Below are 24134 nucleotides of genomic sequence, written 5' to 3'. Positions count from 1 at the left end.
GAATTTAACCACAACTGTTATTTTTATGTGCACTACGTCACCACGCACAGCCTTTGACCCGCAACAAGTCAATTTGATGGAAACACATCTGGTGGTAAAATGCGCATATTGTTTTTGTGCAGATTTTTGAATATTTGCCTGAAAATCTGTCGACAATTGGATGGAAACCTAGCTACTGACTGTGATATGTGGCGGTCTTACCTAGTTGTTTTAATTATGAATGCACTAAGCTGTAAGTGGCTCTGGATAACACCATGCTAAATGACTAAAATGTCAATGTAAATCACCTTGCCCCCCCAGGTGCAGCACACCACGTGTAATGGCAGCAGCGGCCTGGGCCTGTACAGTCGTCCCTTCATCGAGTCTTTTGAGGAAACGCCCATGCTGGTGGCGGTCCTCACCTACATGGGCTACGGCATCCTCACCATCTTTGGATACCTCCGAGACTTCCTCCGGGACTGGAAAATCGAGAGGTGTCACGTTGCCCGCGAGAGGGAGGAGCAGAGGGTACGATTATGACCACCTCACCTGGCTTTGTCCTCAATTTGTTTGATAAATGTTATTAATTGTCATTTCCATTAATATCATCTTGTTCATCAACACCATTATTTGTTAAGGGGATTCAAAATGAATGAATTAAGTTGTCAGATGTTTTCATATTTCAAAAGTGACATTTTGTGTTATTATGTTCAACTTATTTACTTTTGAGGTAAGAAAAGGAGGTTACCTTCGACATTGAAATTTTACACTTGGAAGCATTCACTGTAACACATGCACCCATTTATTTTGGCACTGAAGTCCAATTTTGGGGAGGATATCAAACAACTCTTCAGATCTCAGATGGAATGTTTGTGAAAAAGGAAGGAAAGCTTTTTTTTGACCAATTAAAACCACTTCGGGCGTAACGCAACAGTCAATCATTGACATACACTAGTAAACAGGAAGTAGGAGTGTGAGAAGGAGGTTGTTATGTCCTAATGTACGACACAGACCTTCACTCACTCACCGCACGTAAAATAACAGTTTCAGGACATTGTTTTGGCACTCGGTTACCTCTGGAGGAGGAAAGGAGCTAACTTTATCGCCTGAAGGATATCCTACTCTTGTTGCCTCAGACACTGTTGGGTTTGAAGAAAGTGAAAACGCTTTCAAGGAAATAAGCTGAATGTCTGGGGCTTTTTCAGTCATGTGCAAACTTTAAGTTTACCTCTGCGTATAGGGAGAGATTAAGACTAATTAGAACAGTACATGTTTGACTATACTTTGACTGTGAGCTCAGCCTATATGCTTAGTGTAATATGGATGAATGTGCCATAGTACACAGAATATGGCTGGCGTGATGTCGGAGTGGGACGTAACAGGTCACTTAACAGAGAGCGGTATGTGTGTGGTCTATTTTATTTTTCCTCATCCTGTCCCCCCTCTCCCATATGTTCCGTCTCCAGGACTTTGTCCCACTTTACCAGGACTTTGAGAACTTTTACACCAGGAACTTATACATGCGCATCCGTGACAGCTGGAACCGACCCATCTGCAGTGTCCCAGGGGCCAAGGTGGACCTAGTGGAACGTGTGTCACCTGACTACAACTGGACCTTTGAGTGAGTGTCATAATTACAGGGGGAAAAAACAAGACAAACCAACTCTGGCCTTGTGATTAGTGTCCGGCCCTGAGATTGGAAGGTAGGGTGTTCGATCCCTGGCCGAGTCATGCCATACTGTACAAATGGAACTTGGCTTGGCACTCAACATTTTAAGGAAATAGATTGGGGGTAAGGCCCTGCAATAGACTAGTGTCCTGTCCAGGGGGTGTACTTGTACACCAAGCTGCCTCACGCTACAGAAACGGGCTCGCACAAGCCAAGGCTACTTACAGTCACTGGATATGTCCCAAATTGCACCCTATTCCCTACATAGTGCACTACTTTTGACCAGAGCCCTATAAAGTTGCTAAAATAAGGTCCTAACCACTGATCCAGGGCCAGATGAGAACATTAGCCGTCTAATGTTTAGCATTAGGAATCAGGTTAGGGTAATCTGGTCTGAGATCAGTGGTTAGATAGGGCACCACCATGCCTGGTGAATAGGGTTTTGTTCCAGCCCAGTAAAAATACACCAGATTAGGCCTAAATAATCAACTAATCATGGCTTTCAGTTTGCACTACGATTAGGACGTCTGACATTGTTAGGAATGTGTTATAAACAGGGTGTCCCATAAAGTGTTAACTTGAGTGGTATCAGGTGTGGTAGAGCTGTTTGGAACAAAAGCCTGCCTTACACACACTGCCCACTTCCACGCCTTAGTGTCACCCCCAGCCCTGGTTCCAGAGGGGAAGTCACTCTGCAGTGTATTTACAGGCCCTGAAAGAGCCTGTCTGTGTTGTACTAAGATAGCAACACTAATCTACAGCAAAGGTCAGAAAAGCGGTCATTCCTTATAGTGAAGTATGTATTAAAAGCCTTAGATGGGCAGGAGGGAAAGGAGGAAGAGAGAACAAGGAGATGTTCTTCTAGACTAACCGCAAAACCTGAGGCCTCTTGTCATGATTTATTGGATTGGAACTGTCAACTAAACGGTTGTATTCTGATTTGGTGCTGTGTGTGTGATTAGCATCATGTCATTATAGTGTCTGGCTGATAAACATGCAGTCAAGAGACTGTTGAAGGTCAACTATGTGTGTTGACTTGCTTAGCTGAACAGAGTAAAGGTTAAATACATTTGGCACCCCTTTTAGTCCCAGCTATACAGAGTAATGGGCCTTATCTGTTTTTCTCTCTCTCTCTCTCTCTCTCTCTCTCTCTCTTGGGTTCCCCCCTCTTTCTCTCTCTCTCGGTTTCTTCCTCTCTCTCTGTTTCTCTCTCTCGGTTTCTTCCTCTCTCTCTGTTTCTCTCTCTCGGTTTCTTCCTCTCTCTCTGTTTCTCTCTCTCTCTCTGTTTCTCTCTCTCTCTGTTTCTCTCTCTCTCTGTTTCTCTCTCTCTCTGTTTCTCTCTCTCTCTGTTTCTCTCTCTCTCTGTTTCCCTCTCTCTCTCTCTCTCTCTCTCTCTCTCTCTCTCTCTCTCTCTCTCTGTTTCTTTCTCTCTCTGTTTCTCTCTCTCTCTCTCTCTCTCTCTGTTTCTGTTTCTCTCTCTCTCAGCTACACAGGCAAAGTGGTTGAAGGTGTAATAAACATGGGTTCCTATAACTACCTGGGCTTTGCTGAGAACACGGGTTACTGTGCTGACGCGTCCGCTGAGGTCACCATGAAGTACGGGGTGGGCGTGGCCAGCACCAGGCAGGAGATGGGTATGGCCCGGTAACACATACATGCACACACACACTGCGTAAATACACTCTCCACAGTTGAATTCATATCACTATCCAACATGGCCAATATGTTGACCCAAACAAGACACAAAGAGCAGTGAAAGAGCACTTATTTTCACAATCCTAATTTTTCTGTAAAAGTTGAGTGTTTACAAATTAATCCAATGTAATATAATCCAATTTTATCTCACTTTCACACCCTCAAGTTATTTGTGTTTCACAGTAGAGTCCTTCCATGTCATTTCAGCAAGCCATGCCACCCACCATCAGATTGTTCAGAAATGGTTTATGTAGTTAGAAACAAGGATTGGCATTCCTGTAACATTATTTAATTGACTCTTTTTTTTTTTCTCTCTGAGAAATTAAGCTAATTGATTGCATCCAAATGTGCAATTTTAAGGAATAGGATTCAGATAATATTCTGTAAATATAGTACCCAACATCAGATTTGGAACATTTCTTCCTACCAATGAGTAAGACATGAGGAATCCCCCCCAAAATGAAAGATGCTGCTCTTCTTGCTGTACCGCCACACTCTTATCAATTTTGCTGGTTTCTTGTGTTTAGTAAATAGATCACAACATTTCTTTTGCAACTTTGGGTAGAAAACCAATAGATTTGGCTCATGATGAAAATAAATGTTTCCTTCCTTTTACACTTCCTTTTACATCTATGTCCAGGAAACCCTTTTGTGTGGTTTATTCCCCTCAAAAAAGGTCTGGTGTAGTTACTGTTAGACCAATGGTGAACGGGCAAACTATTAGGCTAAGGCAGTTCTAATGGTTTCAATGTTATGGTCTTCAATGGTAAAAGTCCCAAACACACACTGTATAGTGTTTTGGTACTGAGTTATCTTAATGTTTAATGTTACTAATCACAATACATATAGAGCCATTTCCTGATCATTTTATTAAAAAACATAAGACTGCCATACATTAAAAACATTTTTTTTTAGCGTTGCCACATTTGATTTACCTAGCCCATTTATCCATCAAAGTTTTAGGCTTGTAGGAAAAGTCTTAATATAAGAATTGCGTAGGGATGGTCCTCTCAGAGAGCGGCCACGTGTTGGACAATTCAAAGATAGTTGGGTTGAAAGTGGAGGTCGACCGATTATGATTTTTCAACACCGATACCGATTTATTGGAGCACCAAAAAACACCTAGACCGATATTTTTTAAAATTATTTTTATTTTCTTATTTGTAATAATGACAATTACAACAATACTGAATGAACACACTAACTTAATATAATACATCAATAAAATCCATTTAGCCTCAAGTAAATATTGAAACATGTTCAATTTGGTTTAAATGATGCAAAAACAAAGTGTTGAAGAAAGTAAAAGTGCAATATGTGCCATTTAAAAAAGCTAACGTTTAAGTTCCTTTCTCAGAACATATGAAATCTGGTTGTTCCTTTTAACACGAGACTTCAATATTCCCAGGTAAGAAGTTTTAGGTTGTAGTTATTATAGGAATTATAGGACTATTTCTCTCTATACCATTTGTATTTCATATACCTTTGACTATTGGATGTTCTTATAGGCACTTTAGTATTGCCAGTGTAACAGTATAGCTTCCGTCCCTCTCCTCGCCCCTACCTGGGCTCGAACCAGGAACACATCGACAACAGCCACCCTCGAAGCATCGTTACCAGAGCAAGGGGAACAACTACTTCAAGGTCTCAGAGCGAGTTATGTCACCGATTGAAACACTATTAGCGCGCACCCCGCTAACCATTTCACATCGGTTACACCAGCCTAATCTCGCGACTTGATAGGCTTGAAGTCATAAACAGCTCAATGCTTGAAGCACAGCAAAGAGCTGCTGGCAAATGCACAAAAGTGCTGTTTGAATGAATGCTTACGAGCCTGCGGCTGCCTACCACCGCTCAGTCAGACTGCTCTATCAAATCATAGACTTAATTATAACATAATAACACACAGTAATACGAGCCTTTGGTCATTAATATGGTCAAATCCGGAAGCTATCATTTAGAAAACAAAATGTTTATTCTTTCAGTGAAATACGGAACCGTTCCGTATTTTATCTAACGGGTGGCATCCCTAAGTCTAAATATTGCTGTTACATTGTACAATCTTCAATGTTATGTCATAATTATGTACAATTCTGGCAAATTAATTACATTCTTTGTTCGGAATAAATGGTCTTCACACAGTTCGCAACGAGCCAGGTGGCCCAAACTGCTGCATATACCCTCACTGCTTGCACGGAATGCAAGAGAAGTGACACAATTTCCCTAGTTAAAATATAGTCATGTTAGCAGGCAATATTAACTAAATATGCAGGTTTAAAAATATATACTTGTGTATTGATTTTAAAGAATGGCATTGAAGTTTATGGTTAGGTACACATTGGTGCAACAACGGTGCTTTTTTTCACAAATGCGCTTGTTAAATCACCACCCGTTTGGAGAAGTAGGCTGTGATTCGATGAGAAATTAACAGGCACCGCATCGATTATATGCAACGTAGGACACGCTAGATAAACTAGTAATATCATCAACCATGTGTAGTCAACTAGTGATTATGTTAAGATAGATTTTTTTTTAATAAGATTAATGCTAGCTAGCAACTTACCTTGGCTTCTTACTGCACTCGCGTAACAGGTAGTCAGCCTGCCACGCAGGCTCCTCGTGGAGTGCAATGTAAGGCAGGTGGTTCGAATCCCCGAGCTGACAAAGTAAAAATCTGTCGTTCTGCCCTTGAACAAGTCAGTTAACCCACCGTTCCTAGGCCGTCATTGAAAATAAGAATGTGTTCTTAAATGACTTGCCTAGTTAAATAAAGGTAATTCTAAAAATATAAATAAAAAATCGGCCACAATCGGTGTCCTAAAATGCCAATTACCGATTGTTATGAAAACTTGACATCGGCCCTAATTAATTGGCCATTCCGATTAATCGGTCGACCTCTAGTTGAAACATTAGGTTGCTAAGAGAAGGATAAACTGAATTGCTTTCATGGAGGACTTGCTTGATTTGTGAGGATTACCACACAATTTATTTCTATAATGAGCCAAATCTATTGGTTTAGAACCCAAAATTGCAAACGAAAGGTTATGATCTACTTAATAAACACAAGAGACCAGCAAAATGGATACAACTGTGGCGTTATAGCAAGAACAGCAGCATCTAATGATTAAAACATGTTACTTTCTTTCTACTTTATGGTAAATATTGCAAGCGACTTCCATTACAAAATTCACTAGTAAATTCCCTGACATAGTATGGAGAAGCAATTCTCCAAGCCACAGCTTCATACTACTTGTCAAACAGAGCACTTATACTGTTTGTTGGGATTGGCTTGGGGTGTCCGTGGGTGGCTTTAGACACTTTTGGGGGGATTCTTCATGTCTTACTTATTGGTAGGAAGATGTTTGGTCCAAATCGGATGTTGAGTACTGCATTTATTGAACATGATCTGAATCTTATAAATGAAAAGGGCAAATGTGGGTTTAATCAATTAACTTCATTTCATAGAGATCAAATTATGTTTAAACAAAATAATATTTCAGGAATGCTAATTGTATCTGTTGACAACTACAGAAACAATTTCAGAACAATCTGAGATGGTGGATGTCAATCCTCTTTCTTGTGCTTTTTGAGGTGGAATGTCCCAGTAGTGAGTGGTAGGATTAATCCTCAGGCTCTGAGACGAACTATATCAGATTTTATTTTTGTTCATATTAATTTATTGCTATAAAGTAAAAGCATATCCATTTGTTTATAAAAAAACTAATTTAGTCGCCATACCCTCTGACTTTATAACTCAGTTTTGGCTGGTAGATGAACGCAGAGGCTCCGACTCAGCCCTAAAGCCATCTGTATCATACGACTGTTTTCTAATGAATAACACACAGTTATTCTTCTGAATCATATCAGTAGGTAGGTATGTGTCTATGGGAGTTTTGATGTATCTCCTAAATTCCCTTAGGTAACTTAGACAGACATGAGGAGATGGAGGAGCTGGTTGCTAAATTCCTGGGCGTGGAGTCGGCCATGGCTTTCGGGATGGGCTTCGCTACCAATTCGATGAACATCCCTGCCCTTACTGGCAAGGTAGTAGGACATGCTACAGAAACATCAGAGGTTTTCAGTCTGTTTCTATGTTCTAGCCTCTGGCCTCTGGTTCACTGTCTTTGCATCTGTCTCTCTCTTGCTCGCTCTTGCTCTCTCTCTCTGTGTCTCTCTCTTAATTCAATAAATGCTTTATTGGCATGAATGGCTGTTTTCCACTGTTGCCAAAGTTATGTATATGTGAAGTATTACATAGGTTAACAATATTTTTGCGCAACAATAATAATATATATCAACCGAAACAATTATACATGGAAAATAATACACACACAAAAAAGAAAATAAACCGCAACAATTGAGAAATGTAATCTACAATGGCTCATGTGTATGACATGGCAGTAGCTATTGTCTCTCTTATATTATTATACTGTCTCAACGTGTTCTAACAACATTTCTGATTTTCTCCTCAACGGGCAGTTCAAGAAGTCCTGCAACATTTCCTTACAATTTCAGGAGATCAATATCTCTTGAGTCATATTTAGAGCAGTGGAGTCGGAAGCGACCCACAGTGCTTACATAGTGTTTCTTTAACTGACCTTCCATGTTTTTCTATGGCATCCTGTCTCTATTGCCAGGCTATGGTCACTGAGTCTGTACATTGTTAATGTCTTCCTTTGTTTGAGTTCTTTGATTTTTGTCATGGTGTTGTCTCCCAAGTTCTGCCCTACAGGCTAGGTTTGGGGCATTTCTGTGCACACCTAGAATATATATTTTTTACATTCCAAGTGTAACATTTCTGTGGGGCTTTTATCCCATGATATATATTGTAAATTGGTGGGTTAAATAAATACAGGGTCTTTCTAATTGCGGAATATATTCTGCATACTTTATGGCCATTCCAAACCGACCTGATAAACTTCTAGTCAGACCAAGGTTAGATTAGTTGGTGGTGTATTTAAGGGTTATTTATCCTAGGATGAAATGGTATTGTCTTTCCTGGGATCTGGACTTTTTCTGAGAGATGATTACTTTGTTTTTCTATATTAATGGATAGTGCCCAGTCCTTACAATCCTGTTCTAGCAAGGACGGACTTTGTTGTAGCCTCTGTTCTGCTGGTGACAAGATTACTATAAGCCATCGGCATGTAAAATACACTTTATTTCTTTGTCTTCTAGGGTGATGTAGATTGTTTTAATATGGTAGCCAGTTAATTTATATAAATAATGAGTAAAGTTGGACTAATATTGCGATCTTGTCTTACCCCTCTGTCCTGACTAAAGAATTGTGTGTCAGCCAGAAGAGGACTGGCCACCCCTCATAGCCTGGTTCCTCTCTAGGTTTCTTCCTAGGTTTGGGCCTTTCTATGGAGTTTTTCCTAGCCACTGTGCTTCTACACCTGCATTGCTTGCTGTTTGGGGTTTTAGGCTGGGTTTCTGTACAGCACTTTGAGATATCAGCTGATGTACGAAGGACTATATAAATATATCTGATTTGATTTGTGTTCACTTAGGAAGGCCTGAATTCTGGCATTCATTATTCTACCAAAAACTTTTCCTAAGTTACTACGAACAGAGATGCCTCTCTCTGTCTCTCGCTCTCCTCTAGACATCTTTCTTCCTTCTCTCATTCAGTTAGTTTCACCCGCTCTCTGTTCATTACACTTTCCCTGGCGCTCACTCATTGCCTCTCTACTTTTCTTTCCCTCTCACCATGGCACTGTGTGCTCTGTCGGTCTCTGTTGTGTTGCCCTCTCAGTACTGCCTGCACCACACCTTGGAACATCATAATTTTCAGGATCACAGCTGCCAAAGGTGTGTGTGCTAAGAGTTTGAGATGAAGAGGGTGTGTTTGTATTGAAATAGGGGGAGAATCCATGTTAGTATATTTAATACCAGCGTGGTGTTGTCATAATGTTCAGAGCACAGCCCGTTCCATAACAACAACATTCTGGGAGGTTGTGTGTGTCATCATGGCGCCAGCAGGTGACCTCCAGACCTGGGTGGTGCGTACGCACGCCACGGGAGAGTCTCGATAACACAACATATTATCAACGGGAAGTGTTTCCTGCCGCCAGAAGCACATCACAGCTCCACTTTCTGTCAGGACAAAGGTCATCGCCAGGGCAGCCAGAGGTCAACTCTGTTGTGTTGCTGTGAGAGCTGATGCATTGTGAGGTTTCTTTTCTCTTTCTTCCTTGTGAGGATTGTGAAACGTGAGATGGTGAGGTTAGGGTTTACTACTTATTGATCAAGCATAGAAATAGTGTTAGTAGACAAGCTCTCCTGTTTCTCTCTCTGTGTAGGGCTGTCTAATCCTAAGTGATGAGCTGAACCATGCCTCTCTGGTCCTGGGAGCCAGGCTGTCTGGGTCCACCATCCGTGTCTTCAAACACAACAGTAAGTCCGTCCTTTATCTCTGTCCCCCCCTGCAACACCGTCCCATCCCCTATCTCTTTCCCCCCTGCAACACTGGGTCCGTCCCCTATCGCTGTCCCCACTAAAAAACACGTGTCCGTCCTCTATCTCTGTCCCCACAGCAATATCAGGTTCGTCCCTTATCTTTATCCCCTCCATACTTTGTTCATGTTCAACCAAAATGGTGGGGCTTATACATCCCTTATATCTGTCCCACATACTACAATGGGTCTGTCCTTTATCTCTGTCCCCCCCCCCCTGTTTCTACAGTGTACAGATCACCACCCTAAGGCTCTATAGCTAGTCCATGAGGGGCATACACTACTTAGAAAAGTTTGGGAACAACTGCACTGGTCTAAACCTTTTAGTCCCCGCAGTGGTGTGTGTGTGTGGAAGATTGGCAGTACATCAGCAGTTTTTCACTTATGTCAGTCACTGACAGTCACTCAATTAGTATGTCAGCTAATCATTTTTAGATTGGTAAATTAGTCTAGCCTGCTATATAAACTTGTAGTAATCATGGCCGAATACCGACCGGATATGCAGGGCAGGTGCCTAGTGTCCCTGACCTTCAGGGGGCCCCCATTGTTTTAGCTTTAGAACTGCAAAGATTTATCTCCATCCCATAGCAAAATGGGTACAATTGCAGAAAATGGGAACAACTGGCGTTGTTAGCATCCCTGCCTTTAATTTCATATGGATTGATTTCAGCCCCCCTAAAGGCTAGGGCTGGCCATCGTCTCCTGACAGATGTTCATGGTGATTGTTCTGCTGTGGAAACTGTATAACTCTGTGCTCCTGGTGTGTCTTGTCAGACATGCAAAGTCTGGAGAAGATGTTGAGAGACGCCATAGTCCACGGCCAGCCCAGAACACACAGGCCGTGGAAGAAGATCCTCATACTGGTGGAGGGTATATACAGGTAGTCTTTTACATGCTATTTCAACTTTATTTCTGACGGTACAGCTCTATGTGAGCTTAAGTCAATCTGTTTACATTTTTATAAAAGTATAGACTCAGAGCTTCAAAATGGTTTATCATACACTGTAGTTGGATAAACATGGAAAGCTATACGGCTTTGAAAGTTGATAAACTTGAAAGATTTTGCTGAGATTTTCACACTTGCCAAAGAGCTGTTATTTGTTTATGACTATTCAGCATCTTTCACACCCTCTTAAGCTTTAGTCCCACCCATCTCCTTTAAAAATTCTGATGTACAGTGGCTTACGAAAGTATTCACCCCCCTTGACTTTTTCCCTATTTTATTTCCTTACAACATGGCATTAAAATAGATTTTGGGGGATTTGTATCATTTGATTTACACAACATGCCTAACATTTTGAAGATGCAAAATATTTTTTATTGTGAAACAAACTAGAAATAAGACTACAAAACGGACCAAAAAACAAACTTGTGCGTAACTATTCACCCCCCAAAGTCAATACTTTGTCGAGCCACTTTTGCAGCAATTACAGCTGCAAGTCTCTTGGGGTATGTCTATAAGCTTGGCACATCTAGCCACTGGGATTTTTGCCCATTCTTCAAAGCAAATCTTCTCCAGCTCCTTCAAGTTGTATTGGTTCCACTGGTGTACAGAAATCTTTGTCATACCACAGATTCTCAATTGGATTGAGGTCTGGGCTTTGACTAGGCCATTCCAAGACATTGAAACTTTTCCCCTTAAACCACTCGAGTGTTGCTTTAGCAGTATGCTTAGGGTTATTGTCCTGCTGGAAGGTGAACCTCCATCCCAGTCTCAAATCTTAGGAAGACTGAAACAGGTTTCCCTCAAGACTTTCCCTGTATTTAGCGCCATCCATCATTCCTTAAATTCTGACCAGTTTCCCAGTCCCTGCTGATGGAAAAACATCCCCACAGCATGATGCTGCCACCACCATGCTTCACTGTGGGGATGGTGTTCTCTGGGTGATGAGAGGTATTGGGTTTGTGCCAGACATAGCGTTTTCGTTGATGGACAAAAGCTCGATTTTGGTCTCATCTGACCAGAGTACCTTCTTCCATATGTTTGGGGGGTTTCCCACATGCCTTTTAGCAAACACCAAATGTGTTTTCTTATTTTTTTCTTGAAGCAATGTTTTTTTTCTGGCCACTCTTCAGTAAAGGCCAGCTCTGTGGAGTGTATGGCTTAAAGTGGTCATATGGACAGATACTCCAATCTCCACTGTGGAACTTTGCAGCTCATTCGGGGTTGTCTTTGGTCTCTTTGTTGCCTCTCTGATTAATTCCCTCCTTGCCTGGTCCATGAATTTTGGTGGGCGGCCCTCTCTTGCCAGGTTTGTTATGGTGCCATATTCTTTCCATTTTTTAATAATGGATTTAATGGTGTTCCGTGGGATGTTTAAAGTTTCAGATATTTTTTATAACCCAACCCTGATCTGTATTCTCTACAACTTTGTCCCTGACCTGTTTGGAGAGCTCCTTGGTCTTCATGGTGCCACTTGCTTGGTGGTGCCACTTGCTTGGTGGTGCCGCTTGCTTGGTGGTGCCTCTTGCTTAGTGGTGTTGCAAACTCTGGGGCCTTTCAGAACAGGTGTGTATATATACACTGAGATCATGCGACACTTAGATAGCACACAGGTGGACTTTATTTAACTAATTATTTGACTTCTGAAGGTAATTGGTTGCACCAGATCTTATTTAGGGGCTTCATAACAAAGGGGGTGAATACATGTGCACGCACCACTTTTTCGTTTTTATTTTTTTACATTTTTGAAACAAGTTATTTCTTTACACTTCACCAACTTGGACTATTTTGTGTATGACCATTACATGAAATCCAAATAAAAATCTATTTAAAATACAGGTTGTAATGCAACAAAATAGGAAAATCACCAAGGGGGATGAATACTTTTGCAAGGCAAAAAGTATTCATGCGAGTCAGCATGGCATTGTCCTCCAAAAAGCAGTCTCTACTTAAACTTTCCCCCTCTGTGCTTTGCTGCTAGCAACAGATAAATTCAGGGCAGCAATGTTGTTGAGAGCTGTGGCAACACTTTTGCTGCTACACATAGCTATATCTTTCCAAATATCTGCAGTAGCAAAGATGATCTATGTGAAGTGAAGCCCCCATTCTGTGATAGATGGAAGCCTGTGACATGACACACCAATCAGGACTCATCTCTTGGCATGTACAGCCCCACCATTATCTCAGCCAATCATGGCAGTCCAGGAAGGATCCTGTCTCTCTCCCTAGCTAAGTGCTGTCTCCTAGGCTGAACTAGGCTCGTAATTAAAAATGTTTACAGATCACATACGAGTTTGTTATTAAGGCACATGAAAGTTCACATGTTCAAGAAGGCCTGCTGGCAGCAGAACATTGTACATATACTTCAGAGGCAGCAGCTTAGACCGCTAGACCACCCCAGGCCACATGCTGTTTAAACTTTATACTGTAAAGAAGGAATCAACAGGAACTCCCAACACTGGTGCTCTCTCTCTCATTAGTCAAATGTACACTATGTGATGTGATGGCTGAAAATGTCCCCTGAAGTGAAGATGGGATACTTCCTCCATCTTTTGTCCTTCTTGTCACCCCCACCCACCCACCTTCCTACCCCTCTCCATCTGTCCCCAGTATGGAAGGCAGTATAGTACGTCTACCTGAAGTCATAGCTCTGAAGAAGCGCTACAGGGCCTATCTGTACCTGGACGAGGCCCACAGTATTGGGGCTCTGGGGCCAGGGGGCCGAGGTGTGGTCGACTACTTTGGTCTGGACCCCCGAGACGTGGACGTCATGATGGGGACGTTCACCAAGAGCTTTGGCGCCGCTGGGGGCTACATCGGAGGCAGGAAGGTGAGGAGGATAACGTTGTTGTAATGGACAAGTTCACTTTTTTTTTTAAAACCAAATCTGTATTTTGTATGTAAATGGCATGTTATGGAAGTGTCCTGACACTTTTGTTGCGATTTCACCTGGATTTGAAAAGCGTACCCCGCGAGCGATAGACTTCCTCATGCTCATTCAGCAGTTGCAGGGGCACAGATAAAACATGAACCAACGGCTCCAAAAACACCCAAATACGTCCTTTTCAAAACGGCAACGCTCTCAGGATAGTGATGCAGGTCTTTTGATGATGTACACATGAAATTGTCTCATTCTGAACTTTTTCTGCAATGTTATGTTCCATTTTGTGCCACTCGTGTTATTGCCCGTGCATGTGCACAAGGAAAAGTATAGCTTGAGTCGCACACGTTTAGAATCGCACAAAGTCCTTTACTGTTACTAAAACGTTTCAATCACATTACAAATAAACGTTTCAGATCCTGTAAATGTACCATATCAATATAAAAACATGACATATTAACAACACAGCAACATTTGAGAGAGGAGGGTGAAGAGCAATGGCGCACAATGTAGATATCTACTTTTATGCCAAGTGTTGAATCAGAAATGTATACTTTTAGTGTTGCAAATATACTAACCTCAGAATCGACCTTAACATTCTATTCTGTTCTATTCTAGGAGTTGTTGGAGTACCTGCGCTCCCACTCTCACAGTGCGGTGTACGCCGCGTCCATGTCACCTCCTGTCGTGGAGCAGATCATCGCTTCTATGAAGTGCATTATGGGGGAGGACGGGACGACGCTTGGTGAGTCCGACACGTAGAAACGCAGTGGATAGAGTGAAAAGCTGCTATTTCCCCCACACACACTGATGCAATGAAATGCCATTTTGAAGACATTGCACTGAGCTGTAAAAGGAATTAGAGGATGTTTTTGCTCTGCGGTTGGTACTGAGGTGTTTTCTGTTGACCCATACCATGCTTCACCACAAGGGGGCGGCAGAAGCTTGTTTAAGACAAGCATGGCAGAATGCTCTCAACAGACAAACTTAGTTTCTGGACAGACACAGAGTAGGGTTCTGATTTACTGACTGTGTGAGGTAATCAGTGTTCTATATTGGTGGAAACGTACTGTACTTGCTATACCCAAGCTTGGGTAAACACTGACTATATCGTAGGCTCTTTATCAGGTTTTAACTACAGTACCATCAAATCAAGTGTATTGGTCATGTACACAGATTTGCAGGTTATCGCAGGTGCAGCGAAAGGCTTGTGTTTCTAGCTCCAACAGTGCAGTAATACCAAGCAATAATATATTTAAAAATACACACACAATCCAGAAAATATCAATAGTAATAAGGAAATTAGTAAATATCAGAATGATGTCAGGGACCGGAATATGTCAGGGACCGGAATATATGTGTGTGTGTGTGTGTGTGTCAAACGTTTCGGGTAGCCTTCCACCACCTTCCCGCAATAAGTTGGGTGAATTTGGCCAATTCCTCCTGACAGAGCTGGTGTAACTGAGTCAGATATGTGTTAATATATATATATATATATCTCAGTTGAAGTCAGAAGTTTACATACACATAGATTGGAGTCATTAAAACTCTTTTTTTCAAACACTCCACAAATTTCTTGTTCACAAACTATAGTTTTGGCAAGTCGGTTAGGACATCTACTTTTGTGCATGACACAAGTCATTTTTCAAACAGTTGTACAGACATATTATATCTGTACAGACAGATTATTTCACAATTCCAGTGGGTCAGAAGTTTATATACACTAAGTTGACTGTGCCTTTAAACAACTTGGAAAATTCCAGAAAATGATGTCATGGCTTTAGAAGCTTCTGATAGGCTAATTGACATGATTTGAGTCAATTTGAGGTGTACCTGTGGATGTATTTCAAGGCCTAACTTCAGACTCAGTGCATCTTTGCTTGACATCATGGGAAAATCAAAAGAAATCAGCCAAGACCTCAGAAAGAAATTGTAGACCTCCACAAGTCTGGTTCATCCTTGGGAGCAATTTCCAAACGCCTGAAGGTACCACCTTCATCTGTACAAACAATAGTACGCAAGTATAAACACCATGGGACTACGCAGCCGTCATACCACTCAGGAAGGAGACTGTCTCCTAGAGATGAACGTACTTTGGTGCGAAAAGTGCAAATCAATCCCAGAACAACTGCAAAAGACATTCTGAAGATGCTGGAGGAAACGGGTACAAAAGTGTCTATATCCACAGTAAAACGAGTGTGTGTGTATATATATAGAGAGCAACGATGGTTGTTAGTGCCGTTTTAGTTTCTCTGCTCTGTGCCTCCTCCATGTTCTTAATTGTCAGTAGTTCCTGGGACTTCATGTCCCACTTCTCATTAACGTGATGGGTCGTTGCAGTGATGTATGACAGTGTGTTCATTGACGTCCAACAATCTGTTCAAATTTTATTGGTCACATACACATAATTAGCAGAAGTTATTGCGGGTGTAGTGAATTGCATGTGATCCTAGCTCCAACAGTGCAGTAATATCTAACAATGCACAACAATACACAAATCTAAAAAGTAAAAGAATGGAATTTAGAAATATATAAATATCAGGTTCTTGTTGTTCGAGAGCTGGCACTTTTGTAGGCCTACTTGCAGAGTAATCATTGCACAATTTCTCCATCAGTTTTTCGACATGGCATCTTGTAGTCTGGTTCTAGACATGCCAATAGGGCAACATTGAAGCCGACATCTTCTACCATTGACAATGGCTGCAAATCAACTGCAATCATTTCTGTAATCAGCGGTGTGATTTTCTCACCCCGTCCCTTATCGCACTGCTGCCAGGAAGGGGTTGGGTCTCACGGTGCCTCCCTTTTCAGCATTGCACCTGCGCTGCCACTGTAGCTCAATTCCATATATATATATATATATATATGTTAGAATTGAGCTACAGTTATTTATATATATATATATATATATATATATATATATATACATTTTATTTTTTATTTTTACTGTTAACGAGGATGACGTGCGGGGCAAATAATTTGAAAGATGCAGATCTACTAACGTTCAGCATGGTTGCGTTAGGCATTTGTTTAAAGTTTATTTTACGCTTGATGATAATGATTGGGGCCTGTTAGTGGTAGTTTTGTGATAATTGCACTGTTTTTCAGTTAGGGATTTCTTTATGAACTTTGTCGATCCCAATTTTGTTTAAACGCCACACCCCTAATGTATATAAATATAATGCAGTGTATAGACAGTATGGACAGTAAATGAATAGAAAAGGGTGTTTACAGCAGTAGTTATATAGGATGAGCCATAACTAGTCTAGATTACAGTATATACGTATAAAGTGGGTGAAACGGTATGTAAACATTATTAAAGTAACTAGTGTTCAATGACTACATAGGGCAGCAGTCTCTTTGGTGCAGGGTAGTGTACCTGGTGGTAGCCTGCTAGAACAGTGACTAAGGTTCACGGCAGGGTACTGGGCAGAGGCTGGATAGTGGCGACTGTTTGATAATGGCCTGGAGATAAACTCTTTCTCAGTCTCTCGGTCCCAGCTTTTATGCAACTGTAGTGTCTCCACCTTCTAAATGTTAGCGGGGTGTACAGGCTGTGGCTCCGGTGGCTGAGGTTCTTAATGATTTCTTTGGCCTTCCTGTGGCACAGGGTGCTGTAGATGTCCTAGAGGGCAGGCAGTGTGCCACCGATGATGCGTTGGACTGACTGCACCACGGTCTGGAAAGCCCTGTGGTTGCAGACGGTGCAATTGCCATATCAGGCGGTGATACAGCCCGACAGGATGCTCTCAATAGTGCATCTGGAGAAATTAGGGCCACACCAAATTTCTTCAGCCTCCTGGAGGTTGTTGTGCATTCTTCACCATGCTGCCTGTGTGAAGGGACCATTTCAGGTTGTCAGTGATGTGCACGCCAAGGAACTTGAAGCTTTTGACCCTCTCCACTACGGCCCTGTCGGTGGATGATGGTGTGCTCCGCCAGGGCTCTCACCTCCTCCCTGTAGGCTGTCTCATCGTTGTTGGTACTCAGGCTTCAACTGTTGTCGTCAGCAAACTTGCTTATAGAGTTGGAAGCGTGAGTGGCCACGCAGTCATCGGTGAAAAGGGGGGAGGGGGCTGAGCACGCACCTCCTCTGGGGCCCCTTTGTTGAGGAGCAGCATGGCGGAGTTGTTGTTGCCTGCCTTCACCACTTGGGGTTGGCCCTTCAGGAAGTCCAGGTGCCAGTTGCAAAGGGAAGGGTCCAGTTCCATGCCTTGAGCTTTGTGATGAGCTTGGAAGGCACTATGGTATTGAAGCCTGAGCTGTAGTCGATGAACAGCATTCTTACCTAGGTACAGTGCATTCGGAAAGTATTCAGACCCCTTTACTTTTCCCACATTTTGTTAAGGTAGTTTTATTCTAAAATGGATTCAATAAAAAAAATCTCAATCTACACACACTACCCCCTAATGACAAAGAGAAAACAGGTTTTTAGAAATGTTTGCAAATTTATAAAACAAAATGAAGTATTCAGACCCTTTGCTATGAGACTCGAAATGTAGCTCAGGGGCATCCTATTTCTATTGATCATCCTTGAGATGTTTCTACATCTTGATTGGAGTCCACCTGTGGTAAATTAAATTGATTGGATGTGATTTGGAAAGGCGCACACCTGTCTATATAAGGTCCCACAGTTGACACTGCATGTCAGAGCAAAAACCAAGCCATGAGGTTAAAAGAATTGTCCGTAGAGCTCCGAGACAGGATTGTGTCGGCACAGATCTGCGGAAGGGTACATAAACATGAATACAGCATTGAAGATCCCCAAGAACACAGTGGCCTCCGTCCTTCTTATTGGAAGAAGTTTGGAACCACCAAGACCCTTCCTAGAGCTGGCTGCCCATCCAAACTGAGCAATCGGGGGAGAAGGGCTTTGGTCAGGGAGGTGACCAAGAACCTTCCAGAAAAACAACCAGAAGCCACTCCTCAGTAAAAGGCACATGACAGCCCGCTTGGAGTTTGTCAAAAGGCACCTAAAGGCCTCAGACCATGAGAAACAAGATTTTCTGGTCTGATAAAACCAAGATTGAATGATATGGCGTGAATGCCAAGCGTCAGGTCTGGAGGAAATCTGGCACCATCCCTACGGTGAAGCATGGTGGTGGCAGCATCTTGCTGTGGTTTTCAACGGCAGGGACTGGTAGACTAGTCAGGATAGAGGGAAACATGAACAGAACAAAGTACAGAGCACTCAGACTGGGGCGAAGGTTCACCTTCCAACAGGACAACGACCTTAAGCACACAGCCAACACAACGCAGGAGTGGTTTCGGGACAAGTCTCTGAATGTCCTTGAGTGGCCCAGACTTTATCCCGATCGAATTGTGTGTGGTGTATATGTGTATATGTATATACTGCTCAAAAAAATAAAGGGAACACTTAAACAACACAATGTAACTCCAAGTCAATCACACTTCTGTGAAATCCAACTGTCCACTTAGGAAGCAACACTGATTGACAATACATTTCACATGCTGTTGTGCAAATGGAATAGACAACAGGTGGAAATCATAGGCAATTAGCAAGACACCCCCAATAAAGGAGTGGTTCTGCAGGTGGTGACCACAGACACTTCAGTTCCTATGCTTCCTGGCTGATGTTTTGGTCACTTTTGAATGCTGGCGGTGCTTTCACTCTAGTGGTAGCATGAGATGGAGTCTACAACCCACACAAGTGGCTCAGGTAGTGCAGCTAATCCAGAATGGCACATCAATGCGAGCTGTGGCAAGGTTTGCTGTGTCTGTCAGCGATGTGTCCAGAGCATGGAGGCGCTACCAGGAGACAGGCCAATACATCAGGAGATGTGGAGGAGGCCGTAGGAGGGCAACAACCCAGCAGCAGGACCGCTACCTTCGCCTTTGTGCAAGGAGGAGCAGGAGGAGCACTGCCAGAGCCCTGCAAAATGACCTCCAGCAGGCCACAAATGTGCATGTGTCTGCTCAAACGGTCAGAAACAGACTCCATGAGGGTGGTATGAGGGCCCGACGTCCACAGGTGGGGGTTGTGCTTACAGCCGAACACCGTGCAGGACGTTTGGCATTTGCCAGAGAACACCAAGATTGGCAAATTCGCCACTGGCGCCCTGTGCTCTTCACAGATGAAAGCAGGTTCACACTGAGCACATGTGACAGACGTGACAGAGTCTGGAGACGCCGTGGAGAACGTTCTGCTGCCTGCAACATCCTCCAACATGGCCGGTTTGGCGGTGGGTCGGTCATGGTGAGGGGTGGCATTTCTTTGGGGGGGCCGCACATCCCTCCATGTGCTCGCCAGAGGTAGCCTGAATGCCATTAGGTACCGAGATGAGATCCTCAGACCCCTTGTGAGACCATATGCTGGTGCGGTTGGCCCTGGTTTCCTCCTAATGCAAGACATTGCTAGACCTCATGTGGCTGGGGTGTGTCAGCAGTTCCTGCAAGAGGAAGGCATTGATGCTATGGACTGGCCCGCCCATTCCCCAGACCTGAATCCAATTGAGCACATCTGGGGCATCATGTCTCGCTCCATCCACCAACGCCATGTTGCACCACAGACTGTCCAGGAGTTGGCGGATGCTTTAGTCCAGGTCTTGGAGGAGATCCCTCAGGACACCATCCGCCACCTCATCAGGAGCATGCCCAGGCGTTGTAGGGAGGTCATACAGGCACGTGGAGGCCACACACACTACTGAGCCTCATTTTGACTTGTTTTAAGGACATTACATCAAAGTTGGATCAGCCTGTAGTGTGGTTTTCCACTTTAATTTTGAGTGTGACTCCAAATCCAGATGTGTTGATAAATTACATTTTCATTGATTTTTGTGTGATTTGGTTGTCAGCACATTCAACTATGTAAAGAAAAGAGTACTTAATAAGAATATTTCATTCATTCAGATCTAGGATGTGTTATTTTAGTGTTCCCTTTATTTTTTGAGCAATGTATGTATGTATGTATGTATGTATGTATGTATGTATGTATGTATGTATGTATGTATGTATGTATGTATGTATGTATGTATGTATGTATGTATGTATGTATGTATGTATGTATGTATGTATGTATGTATGTATGTATGTATGTATGTATGTATGTATGTATGTATGTATGTATGTATGTATGTATGTATGTATGTATGTATGTATGTATGTATGTATGTATGTATGTATGTATGTATGTATGTATGTATGTATGTATGTATGTATGTATGTATGTATGTATGTGCGTATGTGTGTGTATGTGTACGTACGTACGTATGTATGTATGTATGTATGTATGTATGTATGTATGTATGTATGTACGTACGATGTATGTATGTATGTATGTATGTATGTATGTATGTATGTATGTACGTACGTACGTACGTACGTACGTACGTATGTATGTATGTATGTATGTATATATGTATATATATATGTATGTATGTATGTATGTATGTATGTATGTATGTATATATATATATATATATTCCAAAAGAGTAAACGGTGACTTCTGACAGCATGTGAAATGTTTTTCAAAGCTGAAAGTTGTAAAGAGATGTTGATTTAGGTTAGTCCAGCTACTTAAGGGGTATACGGCAAAGCAGGATTAAGGAGTTAGCCAGCTAACTAGCATAAATATTTGGATATACAGTATAGAGGTCGACCGATTTTAATTGGAATGGCCAATTTAATTAGGGCCGATTTCAAGTTTTCATAACCATCGGATTTTTGGGTGCCGATTTCCGATTATTAATTATTTTATTTTTTAAATTAAATTCCTTTTATTTAACTAGGCAAGTCAGTTAAGAACACATTCTTATTTTCAATGACTGCCTAAACTGTGGGTTTACTGCCTTGTGCAGGGGCAGTACGACAGATTTTCACCTTGTCAGCTCAGGGGTTCCGCTCTTGCAACCTCACAGTTAACTTGTCCAACGCTCTAACCATTGCACTCCACGAGGAGCCTGCCTGTTACGCGGACGCAGTAGAAGCCAAGGTAAATTGCTAGCTAGCATTAAACTTACCTTATAAAAAACAATCAATCATAATCACTAGTTATAACTACTAATCCAGTTTAGCAGGCAATATTAACCAGGTGAAATTGTGTCATTTCTCTTGCGTTCATTGCACTCAGAGTCAGGGTATATGCAACAGTTTGGGCTGCCTGGCTCATTGCGAACTAATTTGCCAGAATTTTACGTAATTATGACATACATTGAAGGTTGTGCAATGTAACAAGAATATTTAAGAAATACCGAACGGTTCAGTATTTCACTGAAATAATAAACGCTTTGTTTTCGAAATGATAATTTCCGGATTCGATCATATTAATGACCAAAGGCTCGTATTTCTGTGTGTTATTATGTTATAATTAAGTCTGATTTGATAGAGCAGCCTGACCGAGCAGCAGCAGGCCCGTAATCATTCATTCAAACAGAACTTTTTTGCCAGCAGCACTTTGCAAGCATAGCGCTGTTTATGACTTCAAGCCTATCGGCCTAATGGCCTGCGTAACCAATATGAAATGTCTAGCTAGTTAGCTGAGTGTGCGCTAATACTGTTTCAAATGTCACTCGCTTTTAGATTTGGAGTAGTTATTCCCCTTGCGCTGCAAGGGCCGCGACTTTTGTGGAGCGATGGGTAACGATGCTTTGAGTGTGGCTGTTGTCGATGTGTTCCTGTTTCGAGCCCAGGTAGGGGTGAGTAGGGGGACGGAAGCTATACTGTTACACTGGCAATACTATAGTGCCTATAAGAACATCCAATACTCAAAGGTATATGAAATACAAATGGTATAGAGAGAAATAGTCCTATAAATACTATATTAACTACAACCTAAAATCTCTTACCTTGGAATATTAAAGTCTCATGTTAAAAGGAACCACCAACTTTCATATGTTCTCATGTTCTGAGCAAGGAACTTAAACATTAGCTTTATTACATGGCACACATTTTTATATGGCACATATTACTTTCTTCTCCAACACTTTGTTTTTGCATTATTTAAACCAAATTGAACATGTTTCATTATTTATTTTTTGGCTAAATTGATTTTATTGATTTATTTTAAGTTAAAATAAGTGTTAATTCAGTATTGTTGTAATTGTCATAATTACGGCCGATTTAATCGGCATTCGCTTTTTTTGGGGGTCCTCCAATAATCGGTATCGGCGTTGAAAAATCATAATCGGTCGACCTCTAATACAGTACCAGTCAAAAGTTTGGACACACCTCCTAATTCCAGTTTTTTAAAATATATATATATTTTTTTACCATTTTCTACATTGTAGAATAATAGTGAAGACATCAACACTATGAAATGACACATGGAACAATTTAGTTACCAAAAAAGTGTTAAACAAATCAAAATATATTTGAGATTTTTCAAAGTAGCCACCCTTTGCCTTGATGACAGCTTTGCACACTCTTGGCATTTTCTCAACCAGCTTCATGAGGTAGTCACCTGGAATTATTTTTATTTATTTTATTTAACCTTTTATTTAACCAGGAAGGGCTCATTGAGATTAAAATAACTTTTTCAAGAGCACCCTGGCCAAGATAGGCAGCACCAAGTCATTACAAAAAAATTACAGACAGACAACATGAAAAACTACAAGTAATCTAGTAAAAACCATTGAATTCACGAGTATAAAACAGCAAATTAAAAACATTGACAGGTCAGGGAATCAGCCTCAAAATCCTTCGTCAGTGATTTAAAAACACCAATCGGGACAAGTTCTTCCAGTTTAAAAGTATTTTGGAAGGTGTTCCAAGACGATGGCGCAGATTACATAAAAGCCCTTTTACCAAATTCAGTTCGGACATTTGGAACAGTTAGCAGGATAAAGTCCAGCGAACGAAGAGAGTACCCACCACATTTCTGAACAATAAAAATGCCCAAATAAAAAGGTAGTAAATCCAAAATGGCTTTGTAAATAAAAGTATACCAGTGACTGAGCCTATGAGTGACTAGAGAAGGCCAGCCAACCCTGGTATACAAAGTGCAGTGGTGCAAAAGTGTTTTGCTGTTTTAAATAAATCTCAGTGCGCCATGGTTAAGGGTGTCAATTGATCTCAAACACTGAGCGGAAGCATTCATATATAAAATATCCCCATCGTCTAGAAAAGGCATAATAGCTGACACTAGCCTCCTTCTGGCTTCAAAAGAAAAACAGGCCTTATTCCTAAAATAAAATCCCATTTTCAGCTTCAAGTTGTTGAATATGCAATTTAAATAAGCCTTTAAAAGGCTGTCATCAACTAAAATTCCAAGATATTGATATGAGGTTACAACCTCAATCTCCTTGCCCTGACAGGTAGTAATTAGGTGAAAGGTTTTATTTCTTGCATTAGAAAACACCATTAGTTTAGTTTTGTCAGTATTGAGGATAAGCTTCAATTGACACAAGGTATGTTGAACAGTATAAAAAGCAGTTTGCATGTTCTGGAAAGCTTTTGTAAGAGACGAGGCACAACAGTAAATAACAGTATCATCAGCATAAAAATGAAGTTGTGCATTTTGGACATTTTTGTCTAAATCATTTATATAAATAG

The 24134-nt window shown here is 41.6% G+C and overlaps 1 protein-coding gene across 2 annotated transcripts in view; it reads left to right on the top strand.

The window, feature by feature from the left end:
• sptlc2a (serine palmitoyltransferase, long chain base subunit 2a) overlaps nucleotides 1-24134 on the top strand; it is a 55623-nt gene that overhangs the window by 11605 nt on the left and 19884 nt on the right. For both annotated transcript variants that reach the window (XM_024438082.2, XM_042329796.1), the window contains exons 2-9: nucleotides 301-507; nucleotides 1446-1600; nucleotides 3134-3282; nucleotides 7263-7387; nucleotides 9649-9742; nucleotides 10576-10681; nucleotides 13355-13574; nucleotides 14244-14370. In XM_024438082.2, the coding sequence (XP_024293850.2) occupies nucleotides 301-507; nucleotides 1446-1600; nucleotides 3134-3282; nucleotides 7263-7387; nucleotides 9649-9742; nucleotides 10576-10681; nucleotides 13355-13574; nucleotides 14244-14370 (1183 nt within the window). The remainder of the gene's footprint in view (nucleotides 1-300; nucleotides 508-1445; nucleotides 1601-3133; nucleotides 3283-7262; nucleotides 7388-9648; nucleotides 9743-10575; nucleotides 10682-13354; nucleotides 13575-14243; nucleotides 14371-24134) is intronic.

Source organism: Oncorhynchus tshawytscha, linkage group LG11, assembly GCF_018296145.1.
Source record: "Oncorhynchus tshawytscha isolate Ot180627B linkage group LG11, Otsh_v2.0, whole genome shotgun sequence".
NCBI lineage: Eukaryota > Metazoa > Chordata > Actinopteri > Salmoniformes > Salmonidae > Oncorhynchus > Oncorhynchus tshawytscha.
This window is presented reverse-complemented; position numbering and strand designations above follow the sequence as displayed.